The sequence below is a fragment of the Meleagris gallopavo genome, chromosome 3, assembly GCF_905368555.1.
Source record: "Meleagris gallopavo chromosome 3, MGAL_WU_HG_1.1, whole genome shotgun sequence".
In the NCBI taxonomy this organism is placed as follows: Eukaryota; Metazoa; Chordata; class Aves; order Galliformes; family Phasianidae; genus Meleagris; species Meleagris gallopavo.
In genome coordinates this window covers 49,256,183-49,273,883 of record NC_139406.1, presented here as the reverse complement: position 1 = coordinate 49,273,883, position 17,701 = coordinate 49,256,183, and the positions used below count along the sequence as shown (strand labels likewise).

At 38.2% G+C, this 17,701-nt stretch overlaps 1 protein-coding gene across 13 annotated transcripts in view; it reads left to right on the top strand.

Moving 5' to 3' along the window:
• ZNF521 (zinc finger protein 521) overlaps nucleotides 1-17,701 on the top strand; it is a 234,291-nt gene that overhangs the window by 106,250 nt on the left and 110,340 nt on the right. For all 13 annotated transcript variants that reach the window (XM_085220908.1, XM_085220907.1, XM_085220906.1 and 10 more), the window contains one exon: nucleotides 8,585-8,669. In XM_085220908.1, coding sequence (XP_085077034.1) covers nucleotides 8,585-8,669 — 85 coding nt within the window. The remainder of the gene's footprint in view (nucleotides 1-8,584; nucleotides 8,670-17,701) is intronic.

Genomic DNA, 17,701 nt, shown 5'->3' with positions numbered 1-17,701 from the left:
AGAATGGTTCACCAATAGAGAATGATCTGAGATTCCAAGCTTCCAAATTTCCTTTTTCCACTTTCATTTCCACTGCCACAACAGTCCTCTTGGTTTCTGTTCTGATGGCTGAAGTACGTTTGGTGCGAAACTAGGAATGTGGCTGTCTGCACATGCCAATCCTGCAGCTTTCCCTGACAAACTCACAGTTGATCCTTTCTGCTGCTTGGGCCTTCTTTTGCAGGCCTAATAAGGGAATGTCTGCAACACCTGATGATTTTTGTGAATGCTTTCTCTTAACCTTACTTCTTCTGTTTTCTTCTAATCCCTGCTTCACAATTTCGTAGTCCATATAATGGTCTAGACAAGCCTAGACATATGGTATTCTGTTTCTGAAGTAAACCCCTTGACCTCTTTTTCTGTTAGAATATGGTAGATTGAAGCCCATGAACTTATTACAAGATGTACCTAATAGGAACTACTGGAATTTTGAGAAGTAGTATGAAAGTAAAAGGTTATAAAATAGGACAGAGGGAACTGTGGGAGGTTCCTGTAGTTCTCTTAGAGGAAAGCAAGTATGTCTTCACAGGAAAAACTGCCAGACACAAACCGTTGTGGGCAGCAATGAAGACTGACTCAGTGGCATGCTTGTTTTGCTGGTACACCACTTCCTTGGGCAGCTCTGCTGCTGCTGCTGAGGTTTGCCAAGTGGGCGTGCAGTCAGGCATCACTGCAATGTCAGCAGCTGTATGCCCGCTCAGACGCTACTGGTATATTTGTTAACATTGATGTGGCCTGACAGTATCCATACAGAGTGGTGCTATAATCACAGCAGTATGACTGTGGAATTCAGTTAGTGGAATATTTTATAGTATAGGCAAGCTTTTATATAGTTCCAGTCTTGTGAAGTCCTATTGGCTTCACAAGTGAAGCCTTCACTTGTGAAGTCCCATTGACTTGCTCAAGTGCAGAGCTAATTGCAGGAGAAGGATCTAAGGAGTTTAATCCTTCTCCTGATATTTCAATGAAAATTAATTTCTTATATATTATGTATGAGTAATATATTTCTGTTTGTACATTAATATTAATGCTGCATATTTTTGAGCACAACTGTTCAGTAGGACGGAATTATCCTCTTAAGTAATAGTCCAGAATTCTTCAGGAATAAAGGTTGAATTGAAAGTGGACAAGTAAGGAAAAGAAAAATGTCCCAAGTCTCACTCTAGAGACTGAAATTAATTGTCATTAATTTTCCATAGAGTGGGAGAAAAGTGATTTTAATGTTCAAATTAAATAAACAAAATGAGGTGTATAAAAGGCCCCCAGTTTTGCCTTTCTGTTAAAATCCAGAGAGCTTTTACAAAATTTGTGATGGTGAAAAGAGACAAAAGAGTATTCTCTTGTGCGTACTTGCAAACTATTAATTTTATTGGTCTACATCTGTTGCTGATTGTTGGTGAAGAAAGTAGTGGCTTTATTGAATGGCAGTCTGTCTCAGTATGCCTTTTTTTTTTAAACAAAGGGAAAAAAGAACTAGACTTTAAAAAGCTCACCAGCAATTCATCAGCCTACTCAGAATATCAGCTTTTTGCATCTCAGACCTGCCAAGTCATGCTCTGCTGCTTGTGCTTTGATGCCACATCATCTGCAAAATTATCAGTGCAGTCTCGGTTGTAGTATCCCCTTAACATCCATAGCCATGTAGCTGCTCTGAGATTGAGATGCGGAATGTGAGGATGCCTCTTGATGGGTTTGCAGTTCTCTCTCTTGTCTCTTCTCTCTGATTTTAAGCGCAGTGTAAGGAGACAGAAAGGGGGAGGAATGCTGACCTGTGGGGCCTATTCTAGGGTACTTACTTTAGCAGAGGGATTGGACTGGATTTCTTGAGGTCTCTTCCAACCCCTGCGGTTCTGTGATTCTGTGACAAGAAGTTCAGTCACACTGCAAGCTCCAGATTCCTGAGAACTGCTCAGCATGTGCACTTGCCATGTTTTGAGGCCCAGTCTCACCCTGGATCAGGCCCTAGGATAGAAAATCAGAAAAAAAGCATATTTGTTTTCCAGATCCCAAATCAAATCCATGGTACTTACAGCTATGTGTAGTAACAAACTATGTAAATATAATAGGAAGTAATCAAGAGAAAATAAATACAAGACACACGGTGCCAGTTTTATAGTTCCTTTTCTGTCAGGTACCTGATTTTCAAAGGCATGTAGAGAGCTAAAGGATTAGAGAGCTTGAAGGGAAGAAATGCAGTTTTAAAAGGTTGCAAGATGTGTTTTCTGTATAGGGGTGTGAGATATTGCAAGCTAATGCACTTCATCAGCTAGGGAAAGAAAAGATTTGTAACTAAGAGGCACTGAAGACAGCTATGATTAAATACAGCATCCGGAATGCAAAGTTGGAAGACAGGACAGCAACTGTAAGGCTTCAAGTAAAGAAGGAAGAACTGATAGAACTTTGTGTATTAAAGCAATGAGTAACCACTGTGAAAGGAATTTCAAAATGTTTTTTTCTCCATTTACTGTTTTTCTTCCTATAGAATTGACTGTCTTTTCTTTCTAAACATGTGTACTCAGATCACACTATACTTAAGACCCCGATAAACAAAAGCAGAACAGAAAAATTTTCATAAAATCTTTATAAACATATTTTTAATGACAATCAGGAAATACTACTTAAAGGGTGTTCTATTAGCAATTGAGAAGAGTTAGCAATTAGTTCAGAAAAAATGCAAGCTGACAGTGGCCCATAAGCAAGATAAATAGCTAACTATGCAGTGAAACTGTCTAACATATGCTTAGTTCTTTTAGAGCTTAAGGTTGACAAAATAAGCATCCAGGAAGATAGAAAAGAAATCCTCAATTAAGGTACTGTCAAAAATAATCTGAGTTATGATGAAAAATGGCTAAATGGACAAATAGGCTGGGACCATGGTTGCTCTTGTGCCTCACGCAGGGCCGAGCACGCTGCTAACGTTTAATGAAATAATAATGTAAAAAATCAGCTGGCAGCATTAGGAGTTAGCACCAGCAAGTTGCCGTAGTTAGCGTGCAAGCTTTAACTTGCTTTTGCAAATGATCTGTTGGGAGCACAAACACGGAAGCTATTTGCTTTCTCTTGTCAGATTACCTTTCTGTTAGTTTAACAGGTGGAATTCATTCCAATCTGGATTTAATGTGAGGGAATGTGGGAGAGAATGATTAGTCTGGGAAGGGGAAATCAGAAGATGTGGGAGGTGTAGGGTTACTCTTTTTTAGCAGTTGCAAGTTAATTTGGCTGTGTTGTTGATCCACTCCATCATTCAGTGCTAAGACAAAGTGGAAAAAGCCTTGAAAATTCCCCTTTCCAACATCACGGGGGTGAGCAATGTATCTGGTTGTAAATGGGAGGTTACACCTATGATGATGAACATCGAAGTCATTTTCAATGCTAGAAACTATTGCATGTAGGAGAGTGTATGTATAGTACAGAATAATCTTGGGATGCCTGTAAGTCTGTAAGCAAAAGGATTACGCATGAAATTATGGGTTTGTGCATTTGATTTAGACAGTGAGGAGAGAAAGTAGTGACAGAAGAACACTCAGAAATTTTGGATTTATCAGAGGGTAGGAAGTAATGATTCAGAAAGGGAGGATCATGTCTAAATTTTTTTTGCTAAAGAATGTAAACATTTACCAGAATCTTAGCAAAGCTTTTGATAGAGTATTGCATGGAAGTCTAATTTATTCGGTTGATACACGTGGCATAGGAAGAGCTACTTTGTTTGACTTAAAAGAGAAAAGCAACACTAACCTGGATATGGATAGCACTGAAGTCTTGTGAAACAGTTAAGGTTGGAGGGATGTGAATAATAGAAAACCTTGAGAGTCACTACTTGCATGAATTTTTCTGAATTTATGCAGTGTATCAGTAGTCTAGAAGAAAGAATAAGTAGTGAAGTGATGAAATTCAGTGATAGTACAAAACTGGGGAAATGTCAGAACAAAACAGGCACATGATAGAATTCTGAATGACACTGACGAGGTGGAACATGAGCAAATATATAGCATGTGCAGTTCATTCTCAAGTAATGTAATGATATTAGGAAATAGGAAAAAAAAAAAAAAGAATGTATGGGTATCTGAGAGTCACAGGACACATAAGGCTACATAGAAGGACCTTCTGAGTAGAACTATGAATCCTCTAATAGAGGAGTTCATAGAGTGTTCATTAGTTGTCTGGCTTTTAAAAAGCAGAGTTTTTATTTTTAAAAGCAAATAGAATTGTGGATTAAATTCAAGTACCAATTGAAAGACCATAATCCTGGGCCACTTATAAAGGCAGCGAAGCCCATTTTAACATGACATGGACACTTTCAGAACCTTTATAGTAAGGAAATTCTGAAAACTGCAAATGACAAGTGCAGATCAGGACAATAATTAAAGGTCTAGGTGACATTAATTATTCAAAAGGTTAGAGAGACACATGCATATGCTCTGCATGGATTGAAGGCCCTATCTGAAGCTCATTAAAGGTAGTCACAGAGAAGCTTTGCATGCTGGAAGGCTTTAAATCAGCTCTGAAATCAGTAATGAAAAAGACCAAGATTGCAAGAGGCAGTGTGGCTGCCCAGTGCTTGTGTGAGTCATCTAGTCCAAGCGGTTGTTCTTCTAGGACAGTTTTGAACGGCCCCAGCTGTGACTTGGGCCTCAGATTTGCGCTCAGCATGTAGGAAATGAATTGTCAGTTGGTTTCTTGACAGGAGGGGGTTTGTGAATGATTGTGAGGTTGTTTATTGAGGAGTTGTGTTTATTTTATGGAAAGGTGAGGCTGTGGTGATGTAAGAAATAAAAAGAAAACATTCAGACATTTTCAGAATTTCATGTGATAATGTGTGCATCGTTCTTCTCTGGAACATGTCTTTGGAAATTTTGCAGCAAGGCACAGTGTAGCACACTACAGCTGCTCCTGATTCCTTATTGGTGCTGCCCAGTGTATACATATGGAAATGTGCTGTCCAGGTTCTTCTGTGGCCCGCCATTGCTGGTGTGACATTAGTCTAACAGTTAATGTGTGTCGGTTTGTATTTGTGCTTGGAGAGGGGAATGAGAGCGCTGGCATGTTTGTCTCTGGCAGAAGGCTGACGGGTGTCCTCTAGCAAATGCAGCCATGACAGGTTAGGATGCAAGTGCCCTGAGCTGTCCACCCTTCATCTTCATGTGGAGCTGAAATGCCCTGGAACAGTGAGCTGGAGCAGCAAGGCCTGGGTGCCTGCTATTCCTGCTGGGCCTTCCCTCAGTGACTTGGGCAGAGGGACAGGGAGCTCTGCTGGGGCTCTGGTGCTGCAAACAGCTGCAGCAAGGCCAGGCAAGGACGGCTGTCACAGCCTTCATTGCGTCCTGCCTTGCAAAGAGTTGCAGACAATTGAGAGAGTCAGGTGGCTCTTTCAGTCATGACCCAATTTTATTTCTATGCGATGCTACACTGGCACAGCAAGGCTTCTTGCCTGGCAGGGGAGATGGAGCTGCCATTCTCCAAGGCTTCTTTCCATCTTATACCCCCCGGTTTCCCCTTTGTGGGAAAAAAGAGTGAGGAGAGCTCAGTCTCCCTGGATCTGACTCTGGTAGGGAGCTGGGACCGGCCACGGGGCACGGCAGGATCCAGGAGCCTGTGTAAGCAGTCACGAGTGCTGCCGGTCTGACAAAGCCTGTGAGACTAAGATGTAACTTGCAGTAAAAAAGAGCTGCTTTAGAATGTGAAACGTATTGAAATAAGTATGTGGGGTTTGTTCAACGTGGTGTGAAAATGTCTGGGTTTGATCACTTTGAAAATCTAAGAGTAAATGGAATTTATTGAATTTGCTTTTAAAATCAAAACTTAACCAGGAACAAGTTTAGACACTTTGAGGTGAATGTGTCGAGCTAATAAATGTCGATGTCAACATTTTAGAATATGTTCAGAAACAAAGAAGAACTTGGTTTTGATCAAGCAGCAGTCACAAAAAGCATTCTTTCCGTCATGATAAAAAGAAAACCTCTGTGTGATTCTCCAAATGTGTCAGAACATTTCAAGAGGCTAGCAAGTGCTAGTAAATTATTGTTTTTGCTTGTTGTTAAATGAGTTTATTTTTTTTGCACGAGACTTCAAAAAATCCAGCCTTTGTATGTTTTGCCATTATGTACATCAGTCATAATTTTCCAACAAATCTTGACATGCACTCTGCATTACTGTGCTAACAAGAGAAAAGACCAGCCATTAAGTTTATGTTTCTTTGTTTTTGAACAAAGTCACATATCAGGAATAATGCTAGGGGTATGCTAATAAACAATATATAGTGCCAGTCATCAGGGAGTAAGAAATATTTTCTAACTAGTTCTAAAGGGAAACGGTGTTTTTAAAAAAGGGAGAGTGATTGTTATTTATGCAATATTGTTGTTCTATATGTCAGCATCAAAAAGCACCTTGTAAAGAGCTTAGCATAATAAATCTTTGATCATGATTGTCATTATTTAGAGGTCTTTGATAGATCTAGATGTAGTGCAGTAAGGTTAAATTTACCAGTGTATAATAGGAAGACCTTGGACTGCATCTGAATTTCTACTTGTGTTACCATTGTGGTCACACCTGAAAAGGAGAAAAGTCTTGTATTTGTTTTTAACAGCAGGTTTTACAAATTGTAACTGTAAAACTAGTCAAACTGAGTCAAAACTAAGTCAAAGCAGGTTAGTTTTGTGGGTGCCCATTCATTTTTTGTTGAGGTAAGGATTTAACTTGGTTACATTTCAGGAAACTTAAGCTGGTTTAGATGAGGAAGAGCAGAAAAGGCTTATGAGTGTTTCCACTGAGAAGAGGCATGATGTATTTTGTTACTGTCATGAAGAAAATTATAATACCCTCTCTGTATGAAAGCAATAGGAGATTTGTAAAGAGAAGCCCACAGGAACATTTAATTTCAGGGCTGACTTGGATTAGTCGCTAGTTTTACAGTTAACTTGGTAAGAAAAAGATGATACACATTGAAAAAGTCTGTTCCTTTCTAAGGGCTTCTAGTGGAAAGATGCTTAATGAACGAGCACTTGCTCTGAGACATAACATCTCATTTTAGATAAGACAATTGCTGATAAGAAATCCAGCAATTCTTTAATAATGCTTAGAATCTGGGGCAGGAAAAAAAGCAAGATTTTTAAAAAAATGTAATAGATGATACCAGCTGTATAACACTCTTAGAAGTTAAATGTATACAAAATAGACTCCATTTTTGATGCTTGTTATCCAATGAACCATACTTCTTCCCCAGTGAACATATATATGAAACCTGTAACTTAGTACATCTGTGCCAGGTTTTTGTAACTTCATGTTCTTAAAAAATTATATGCTTTTTCCTTTCTTCTTTCTTTTTTTATTTTTTTACCCTGCCTTTTTGCTAATGTAGCCAAGATGTCTGTGGCTGTACAGAAAGATGCATGTCTCCTGAATAACTAGCTTGATGTGGCACTTCAGGGCTTACCTTCACTGCATCTTCAAAATGACAGTTAAGCTCTCCAGGACTTACTGTAGAAATGTAGTCCCTGATATTACAATTATGCAGTTGAATAATTTTATGCATCTGACTTGTCTCGTTAGGTGCCTGGAATTGCAGATTTAAAGTCTCTAGGATGAAAAAGCAAAATTTTATTTTTCAGTATACTCAGGGTTTTCACTTCTAAAGACATGCTAAGTGGTATAAAATTTCTGGTCAACTTCTGGTCAGAAAAGTAATAAGAGGAAATAAAATCTAGGATGTTATTGCCTAATCCATATCATCTTGCATAAGTATTATACCTTGCAGAAAAGTGTTACAACAGATCTATTTTGAAAGATACTAAGGTACAAGGGAAAGACTTCTCCTGTGTACCAAAGAGAGCAAAGTACATTTCACTGTTTATAACAAAATTTGATTTATATACATCATGATTTTTAAGTCAGGCCCAATCTAATACGGCCAGAAGGGTTGCTCTCTGGATGGCTTCCATCCAGCCTTCCTAGTTTTAGTACAGGTTTGCCAATAGATAATAGAAACTACTGCCTGAAAGCAGTAGCCATTTGTCCACACTAATGAGAACTTTACTTTCTTTGAAGGATGGCAACCTGATGGACCATTTGAAATGTACATGCAGAGGAGATTCTGCAACCTAGCTGAGACTGAGGGGGAGACAGGTTTCTGATCTGTTTTCTTCCTAGCTTCACCCCAGTTCTGTAGTGGGCCTACTCCATTGATATAAAATGAAGGGTTCATACTGATTTCAGTGTTGTCTGGATCACATCCCACGTATTCTCATCACATCTTGCCTCCTGTGAATATGACAGTGGTGTTTTAGCAGTATTGCTCTCTTCATGGAGTTAGAAAGATGAAAAAAATAAATACAAAAAAAACCCAAAACCACCCAACCTCTATGGAGTTTCAAGAAACACATAAAAGGTGATACAGAACTGCAGTGTTATTGGTTTAATATTAATAATTAAGTCTTAATAAAAACACTGCTGGAGAGCTTTAAATGACCACTTTGAACTCAGCATTTTGAGTTATAATGAAATGGTTCCAATTGTATGTTTTAGTAAATTTTATCTACCCTTATTTCTTTAGAAGAAGACCTACCAGTGCATCAAATGTCAGATGGTTTTCTACAATGAATGGGATATCCAAGTTCATGTTGCAAACCACATGATTGGTAAGTGAAGCGCTAAAACTTCTCAAAGACAGATAGCTATTTCTCTTACTCATGATCATCACTGCCTCTAAAATTAAACAGAGTTAAGGAGAAATTAATTGTACATCCATCAATGATTAACCTAGGTATGATTGATTTTTTTGTTCATATTATTAGACTTGATAAAGCATTAGCATGTTTTATTTTCTGCAAGGGCTAGTTTAGACTTCTGCAGAGAATTATATATCCACTGCCAGTCAAAACACAGGTGATTAGCAAATTAAACTTCTAATCATTTTTGCATTATTGAAAACAAACTAACAGGAATGGTTAATGAACTGGATGTTAGCTTTCCATAGAGTTTTAGACAGGTTTTAATTTCAGAAGTTATTATGGTAATGACACTACTGTGTGCTTCTCAAGCACCTTGGTATCAAAATCAAAACTGGTGAGTTTTTGTCGTTAGGAAATATAAATAATTCAAATGGCCATAAAATAGTATTGTTTGTTGTGTTTGAACAGTCTGGAAAAAAATCCTGAGTGTATCTGCATTACTATTAAATACTATCATTTATATGAAAAAATAAGGAATTGTACTATTCAGGAATTTGCACTTTAAGGTACGAGCATATTTTAAAAATCTTTTAGGATTCCTAACCCAAGCCTAGCCTGATGTTTACAAGGCTGCTACAGTTGTAAATTAGAATAAAACAAAAGCTGCTTTTTCTTTGATATTCATATTTTCTTATTATTTGCTTATTCCCCTAGGATTACCCATAATGTTTTCAATTTGGTAACCACTCAGCAATAGCACTAAGAGTTCTATCAGCCAATTAAATTTATCAAGCACATCATTTGCCTGCTAATAAGATAACATTGACAGGGTGGTCTTACTTTGCTTTTAATGTTTTCCAAATTTCACATTTCAAGACAGTGATGGATACAGTTGATTGTTTTTGCCCCTTTTTCCTTTATGCTGTTTTTTCTTCCTTTCATAATAAAAAAAAGCATGCAAAATGCAGACCCAAGTATACGGAGTGCAAACCAGTAAATACATATTTAACAAAAGATAGTATATTGTTGTTTTTTTTCCTTCATTTTATAACTTAAAAATGCTTGGCTTGATGCTAGTTTTTGAATTTCTTTCTCAGGTGAGGTAACTTCAATATTTCTTCCATGAATTCTTTTAACTTGGCTACACTGTAAAAGAAATTACCTGCCACAGCTTAGTCGCTCTTTTTTCTGAGTACATTATTAATAAGTTTTAATATGTTTAGAGCTGAACATTTCATATGCTTTCCAGAAACAATGAGTAAACACAAGTGACAAGCTGGTTTTGTAAATGAGAAAAGTGATTTGCCTGTTGTACTGAACTTCAGTCCTGATGTTTTGTATCTTTGGGGAAGAGATAATCTGAACTGCTTCAGTGTTCAGTCTGGGTCAGTAACGTGCAATTTAAAAGTCCCTTGTTACCAGCAACAGAACTTGCCATTTCTGTTTGGGTTTTTTGAATCCCATGTATGATGTGTCCTTAATTGTAGCTTTCAGTGATACTGAAACATGACGGGGAATACAGACACCTTGGGTAAGGAGTGATGCTGGAATGCAAGAGTGGTGTGTCTATCTGCTGCCTGCCTCTCATGTGCATTGTGTTTTCAGAATTGGACCCCTGTTTTTTTCCATAAAATACTCAGATTTTCTTTAGTTTTCTTTCCTTCTATTTTCTGGATGTGTTTAGTAAAAAGTCAGAATGGGATGAGAGAAAGGAGAGATTAAGTAAAACAGAACAAATCCAGTTAGCTTCAGTCTGCAGTTCTGAAAAGACTGACATTTTGTTAAAATGAATGATTAACTGTCTATGTATTATTTCTAAAAGCTGGGTGAGGTTGACTGAGAATCTTTAAAAAATACATTTAATTGTTTTTGGCTGTGTTGTATCTAATCATGCATTATATTGCTACATGACAAAACCATAGTGACACAGATTTAAATGTGCTTAATGTAAAATCTTGCAGTGAAATAAAGGAGCTTGCAAAACATGCAGGGAGATTTGCTGGTCATGCTTCTGGTAATCTGTGCTCAGTGGAAGATTCTTATCTGCACTGCCAGACTAAACCGTGCAGCTCCTAATGATGTAGCCTCGATTAAGCAAATGCAAGGGGATTTTGTGCTGGGGTGAAAGGAATATCAGCATTCCTGAGCATTTTGAATGTGACCTTAGAATCGAAGCACAGGGAAAAACAATTTCTGATCTTCAGTTCTGTTAGCTTTCTCACCAGTAATTGGATTTTTCTGTAGCTATCTTTCTAATTTCACTACCCCTCACCCCTCCTTTAATTTATATTGTTGTTCAAAGCCTTTTTTCAAGACCATGTTCTGTCTAGAGAGAAAGGTTCAAGGGGTGACATCAAGCTGTTTAAAATTGGCCTTTGTTTATGTGTGTCTACATAGGTTTATAGTATTCCTATATAATACAGAAAACGTGCTCAAACATACTGGTATGAATATATGTAATATATAACTCATAGATGTATCCATAGATATCTACATGCATTCAATTTGTGGATTGAAAAATTAGTTGAAACATTTGACTGAATACAGACTTGTTGATAACAGCATATTTCCCAAACAAGAAATCCTGCAGTCCTAAACACCTTGGTTCCTTCCTTTTCTACATGTATCTGATAAAATATGTCTTGCTGCCCTGTTTTTCCATTAGGATGCTCACTCCTGTAGATTAGGGAAAGCGAGAAAGCTTCAGGAAGAGAGAGGAGGAAAAATAAGACTTCAAATGCAAGGGAAGGGAAGATAATCTAGGAAAGCTGACCCTAAAAGTCACAAAGTCTGATAATCCCTAGATCAAATGTAGGGGTAATAAAGCCCTTCTCAGCCATCACACAGTCTCAAGAATGGTTACTTCCTCTCATAGTAAAATGTTAGCATTATCGTGTTGCAGTTATTGATGGGTATAGATTAGTATCTTCGTACATGAAGGGTTGGATATGATTCAGAGAAAAGAGAAAAGGAGCAGGGAAGAAAAGGGAGAAAAACAGTGGAGAGAATTTCGGTTAATTAACAGGAAAAAAAACCAGTTTAAAAAATAGTCATAAATATCAATTATTAAAAACAAACAAACAAACAAACAGAAACTTGGGAAAAAAGGAATAAAGACCAAGCCCTCCCAGAAGGAAAAACATTAAAAAAAAAAGAAAAAAAAAAAGAAAGAGATTAGAGGACAGAGGAAGATGGTTGAAGCAGGGACAAACAATGAAGCAGAAAGTCATCTGCCAAACTCTGCTCAGAAAGGAATGAGAACCACTGGTGGAGGTAATGCTGCTCACCAACTTTTTACTGATTTGGGACCATAGAAAAATTGATACTGTCCCATCTAGTTACTGTGTCCCTTGAACATGATCCCAGAATGTAAACTGAGTTCATGTTGCTGACATCCACATAGACAGGATGCATTATGGAAGGTCACTAAGGCAAATATATGTTTGTTAAACCCCAGTGTGAAACTTAGACTTTTAAATAAGGCAACCTGAATTACTTTGTTGGCTGAAATAGTTCCACTGAGGGTAGGTATTTTTAGGTTGTGTGTATGTTTGTGTTTTTGTCTAATCAAATATAATCTCAACTAGACATTTAGCAGGGGAAGAGGGATTAGAGGCTATTTAAAAAGCCTCTTACTCTTCTTTGTTAGGAGGGCATACAGCATTTTTGCAGATTTTGTTATACATTTCAATCGGTTCAACGAGAAAGATTATGCCACCTAATGGAAAACAAAATCTGCAGATGATCCAATAAGGTGCCTTAAATATCTTTGACAGCAATACAATTTACATTTGTTATTGTACAAGTTATATGTTAAAAAGGTGTTGTAGGGATGGCTTTCCTCAGTCCTACATGTTAATCACATTTTAGAGCCTCCTGTTTTAAAACTGTTCCACAATCTTTTTTCCAGTCTTCCTGTTATCTTTGTGATGGGATATGTCAATAAGCTTTTTTCACTGAATGAATGAGGACAAAGATGCAAAAGAAGTGGAGTAACTGGAAGTTCAAGAGTTCTGACTGCCAGATATGTCCTCACTTATCTAGACACTGTGCTTTATCAAGCAGCACCCGTGTTTGCTTAAACTACAGGCTGATTCAGGCTTAGAAGATGCTTGTAGGCTGAAAGGAGGCAAACGTTTGGCTTTTTTAAGTAGACTGTCAATTTAAGCATTATTTTGGACTTAGATATGAGTATATATTTTTGTTTGGATAATCATGAGGGTGATTGCCAAATGAAAACGTTTGTTGGTTTGTTTACTGAAATCTGTTGGTAAAACAATTTCTCAGCTCCTAAATTAGAGAGGAAGAAATGTAAATTCAGGTATGTTTCATGCAGTTTTAGGAAGTACTGGCAAACACTGTAATTCTTCAGCAGCTCTATAGATTTTGCTTTTCTCTCTGAGCAGAGTACATAGCATTTTTAGCAGCTTTCTTTGAGAAATTTCTATTTCTGGGTGTTTGTGGAAAAGAGGGAGGCTTTCTGGCATCCCTTTGTTTTGCTCACATAGTTTGCAGTTGGCATTTGACCTGAGAGTGTAGAAGGAGTGTCAGCTATTGTTTGTATTCTGCTTGCTTCACTCTGCTGCTCATCTTATTATTTTGCCTGTTATTTTAAGTAGATAATCTAAACATGATATTTTCTTATACCGATTCCTTTACATCTGCCGTATCTGATGCAGTTCAGTGTCAATAGACTGAACAGTTGCCGTAATCCCTAGGATTTTGTACACATGCACATACAGAGTAGATCAGAACTGAGGGAGTTCTGATGTGTTTAACTCAGAAAAGGAGTTATTCCACATAAAATTATGAGGCTCAACAGCAGTAGTGTAAATTTTTAAGTGCTCTGAGTAAAGTGCTGTTAGGCATGAGATAATGTAAAGAGATGACATTGCCAAGAACTATTTATGAAGAGCTTAATTTTTTTCACTCTGATAATTCTTGACCAATAATTACCAGCTTCTAATTATCTATTTTAGTTAGAAAGAAATCTCTATCACTATGGAGGTTGGCATTGCAACTAGCGCATAAATCCCCAAAGAGGTAAATGTGTTCCAAACAGCCACAAACAACTGTCTCATGAAACATAGTGAGCAAATTGCAAGCCGCTGGCTGTGCACAACAGAGCAGCACATTTACCATTGAGGACTGATCAGGCTGACAAAGAGAATGATAAAAGGGGGAAACAGCCACAATCTTTGTAGGTTGCTGCTACTTTCGTTGATGGAAAAGCAAGGCCCAGTGCAAGAGCAGGAGCAGGCCCCTGTCTGAAAAGTTGGGGAGCTGGGGGAAAGGATGGCACTTCTTGCAACCCTCCTTTTGAAAATTTTTATGTAAGTCATTTTTGGGTACGCAGACTTTTATTTTTCAACCTTTTCAGTGTGAAGGATAAAACAAGTTCTCAAAGTCAGCTGTGGTAAGGAAAAGAGCTTGTTTCTGAGGAGAGAATGTTGTGTAGTGTTGAGCATGGTAGAATGAACAGGAAGAGAAAATAAAGGGGAAGAGAAAAAGCCACCTAGCACCAAAGTTAGGAAACAAATGGGAAAACAACCCTGCAGCTGACAAGAATTCTAGTTTACACCAGTAAATACTTCACCAAGCCCTAATTAAAAAAAAAAAAAAAAAAATCCATGCTAGAGCAGTTGTAGTTTAAAAAGAAGAGTATGTAGAAATCTACATACAAAAAAAAAAAAGCACAACATTGTTTTACAGTAACAAGTGGCATGTAACCATTAGAAGACAAAGACACATTTTAGTGCAAGTCATGATTTCTGATTTGTTCACTGATGTGAATATAAGTATGTAATATGTAGGTATTTGCTTGTGTGTTATCTGGATACGCGTATTTGCATTATGCACGTATTAACTGCATGCATAATATGTCTATACAAGTAAGTCATTTTATTTGCCTCACATTTGTGCATTGTATGTGTGGACAACATCACTGATGTCAAGACAGAGAAAACACCTTGTAAGCTTTCTGGAACCCAGTAAAATTTTTGCTTGGTTGCAATATCATGTAGCATTCATACAGTCTTTTATTTGTCTAATCCTGTAGGTCACTAAAAACAAGATTTTTCCTTTCCTACATGCAGAAATGGTAAAAAAAAAAAATAATAATAATACAAAACCCACTACTTGTTGTGTTATGTTGATCTCAAGGAAGACGTTTACAGAATGTCACAGAATATTATGCAATGCTTTACAGGAAAACTGACATTGTGAAGTCCCTCTTGTAAGAAGTTTAGAGAAAAAGAATCCAAAGATGCACACCTACATACCAGAAGATGAAGGAGATGGCAACTTCTTTTTTCTATCCTCCCTCACTGATTCTTCTGTAATATGATATGGAAATTGTAAATTAAGAACAAAAAGATGGATTGTACCTTCCTAGAATCAGAAAATCACCTGGTTACTCTGGGATTCTCTTATTTGCAGGCAGAGCTAGCAAGTAAGGGTCCAAAAGTTAGATGAAACTTCGCCACCTTGTCTGCAAAAAGCAGAGATGTAACTGAAATACTCAGGAAAAAGCAGCATTTGGTGTTAAATCTGAGAAACAGTGCATTTATTTTGTGAGGAGCTGGGTTACAAAATAGATGAAATCTGTGCTGTTTCCTGCAAACAGAAAGCTACTCTCCTGTGAGCAATGCTGGCTTATTTGAAAGGCCCATAAAGGGTTTCTGCATGGACCATACAAAAGGGATACTTTCTCTTTAATAGCCATCTGTACAGGAGAGATGAGAAGTGGGCCAGGTCATCTCTCCTCAGCTGTCATGATATTAACGTAGGTAATGGAGCAAGCTCTGCGTTCTGCTGGGTGTTGTTTTTCATAGATGTTCATCGATTTACACAGATAATTCTATTTATTTCTTTGAGTTGGTCCAAGCGAACCAGGCAGAATAACAAACACCAAAGCATTTCAAATGACTTTATCTTTGTTGTTTTGTAATGTAACTTTTGTCTAAAAAATGGTGTCACACCTACTGTGCAGATGGCTGCATGATTTGTAAACCAGCCAAAACATTTAAACAAATGTGTGATCTGGGGATAGATTAAATAAAGGATAAAATGGAGTGTGGACCACAAATTCTAATAATCAGATGATTTTAAGTTGTGTGTAGTGTGGAGCGATGGTAGCAGTGATAGCAGGGAACGCTTGCCAATGACAGCAAGGTGCCTCACAGATCTCAGGATGGAGCCTGTGGCCTAGTAGGCCTCAGTTTGAGAGCGGCACATTTGCTGTACAGCTGGCAGCTCTGTATGGGGACATCAGATAAAACTTATGTAAAATGAAGTGTTATTGCTTAGTATGAAATTGTGCAGAGAGGGAATTTGCAGACAGTAACTGAAAACAGAATTCATGGTACCAATGAAGCAGACTGTAAATATGAAGAGGCTTTAATTATCTGCGCAATTTAACAAAAAATTCAAGATGTATTCAGAAATGGCAAAGGCAGCTGTAAACATGCAAGAGCAACACTGTTCTCTGCGCTTAAAATTATGTCACCTATTGGGGCTCCAGACTCCCTCTCTCCTTGTGCTTCTGGGGATGTGATTTTACTCACTCAGCTGTGCTGGCTGGAGCCCACTCCTCCATTTCAAGGGTTAGAATCAGGAACAGCTGTTTCCTCTTGGTCACAGCTTTTAGGAAGGTCTTTCTAGGCTTCTACAATCACAAATGGTTAAGTCAGGACAGACTGGGCAAAATAACTGTGAATCTCCCCCAGCTTTTTTTTTTTTTTTTTTTTGGAGGGGTGGGTGTGCAGGTGTGGAATTTGGACTCAAAAAATTCTAATGAAATTGAATGAAAATGTTTTAGTGTTAAATCATAATTATTGGAGCAGTGGCAATAATGAGAATGCAAACAGTAGCATTTGAAAATATCCACAATACAGACTGGAGTTTGTTTAATGAAGACGTGAAGCAAAGTGTGTCAAAGCTGTATTTTTTTTCCTACAGAAATTCCTATTGTGTTAGAAAGGGATGTCACTGCGAGATAATGCCAGGCAGTCCGAAAGTTGTTCCTTTCCATCCGCCAAACTGCACAATTCTCCACTTCGCCGGTGCTATGATACACCGTGCATGTTAATACTTCCTCACCACGGGCAGAATTAATGCCATTGTGTTAGCCTTCCCTTTTGTTCCTCGCTGCTGACCACTTGTCAGCAGGCTTTATCAGAAGCCGTAGCACATTCTTCAGGGCTGTGCTTAGCGGCCAGCACAGAATGTAGCCAAACCAGACCTATTCTGAATTGTCCCTATTCTTAGAGGAGAAGCCTCTGATTCTTGGACAGACTATGTCCCCCTGTTTTTCCCCACTTTGTAAGCACAGGAAGCAAAACAATAGAAGCCAATATGGAGAGTGGGTGTCAGACTTCAGCTGCTCATATTGTTGCATTTGGTGAGCTGACGGGGTTTCGTAGGTCACCTTTAGAATTATGCCTATGACAGCAGTAGCTACCTGCCAAGATTGCAAGGTATCTCACAGCTCTCAGGATGGAGCCTGTGGCCTGGTAGGCCGCCGTTGGAGGGGTACACATTTGCTGTACAGCTGGCAGCACTGTATGGGGCAGCAGTGTGGGCTGTTAGGGAGCTGGAAAGGAGACAAGCATGAAATTTCTTCTAACCCCAACTCTGTTTTTCTGTACTGTTGGCTGCTTCTCAGTTCCTTGACAAAAAAACCAATCAGGCACCCTTTAATCCGCCTGTGATTACCAGTGGTATAAAAAGAGAAGCATAATGAGGAAAAATGCCTCGTTTTGTTGCCTTCAAAAGCCAACAAATTGGAGTTAACTTGACAGGAAGTGGCTTAATAATTAGATTATTTATTTATTCCTGACACATATCCCCCTGTTACTAGTCTCAGGAGATCCTGTAGATGGTACGATTTTCAAGCTGCCATTACTTCGCTGTCTTCTGTGAACAAAGAAGCTACTGTCTATCAGTCAATTAAATGCACTCTTTAAGCAGAGACTGAGAAGTCCTCAATGGATAGAGCC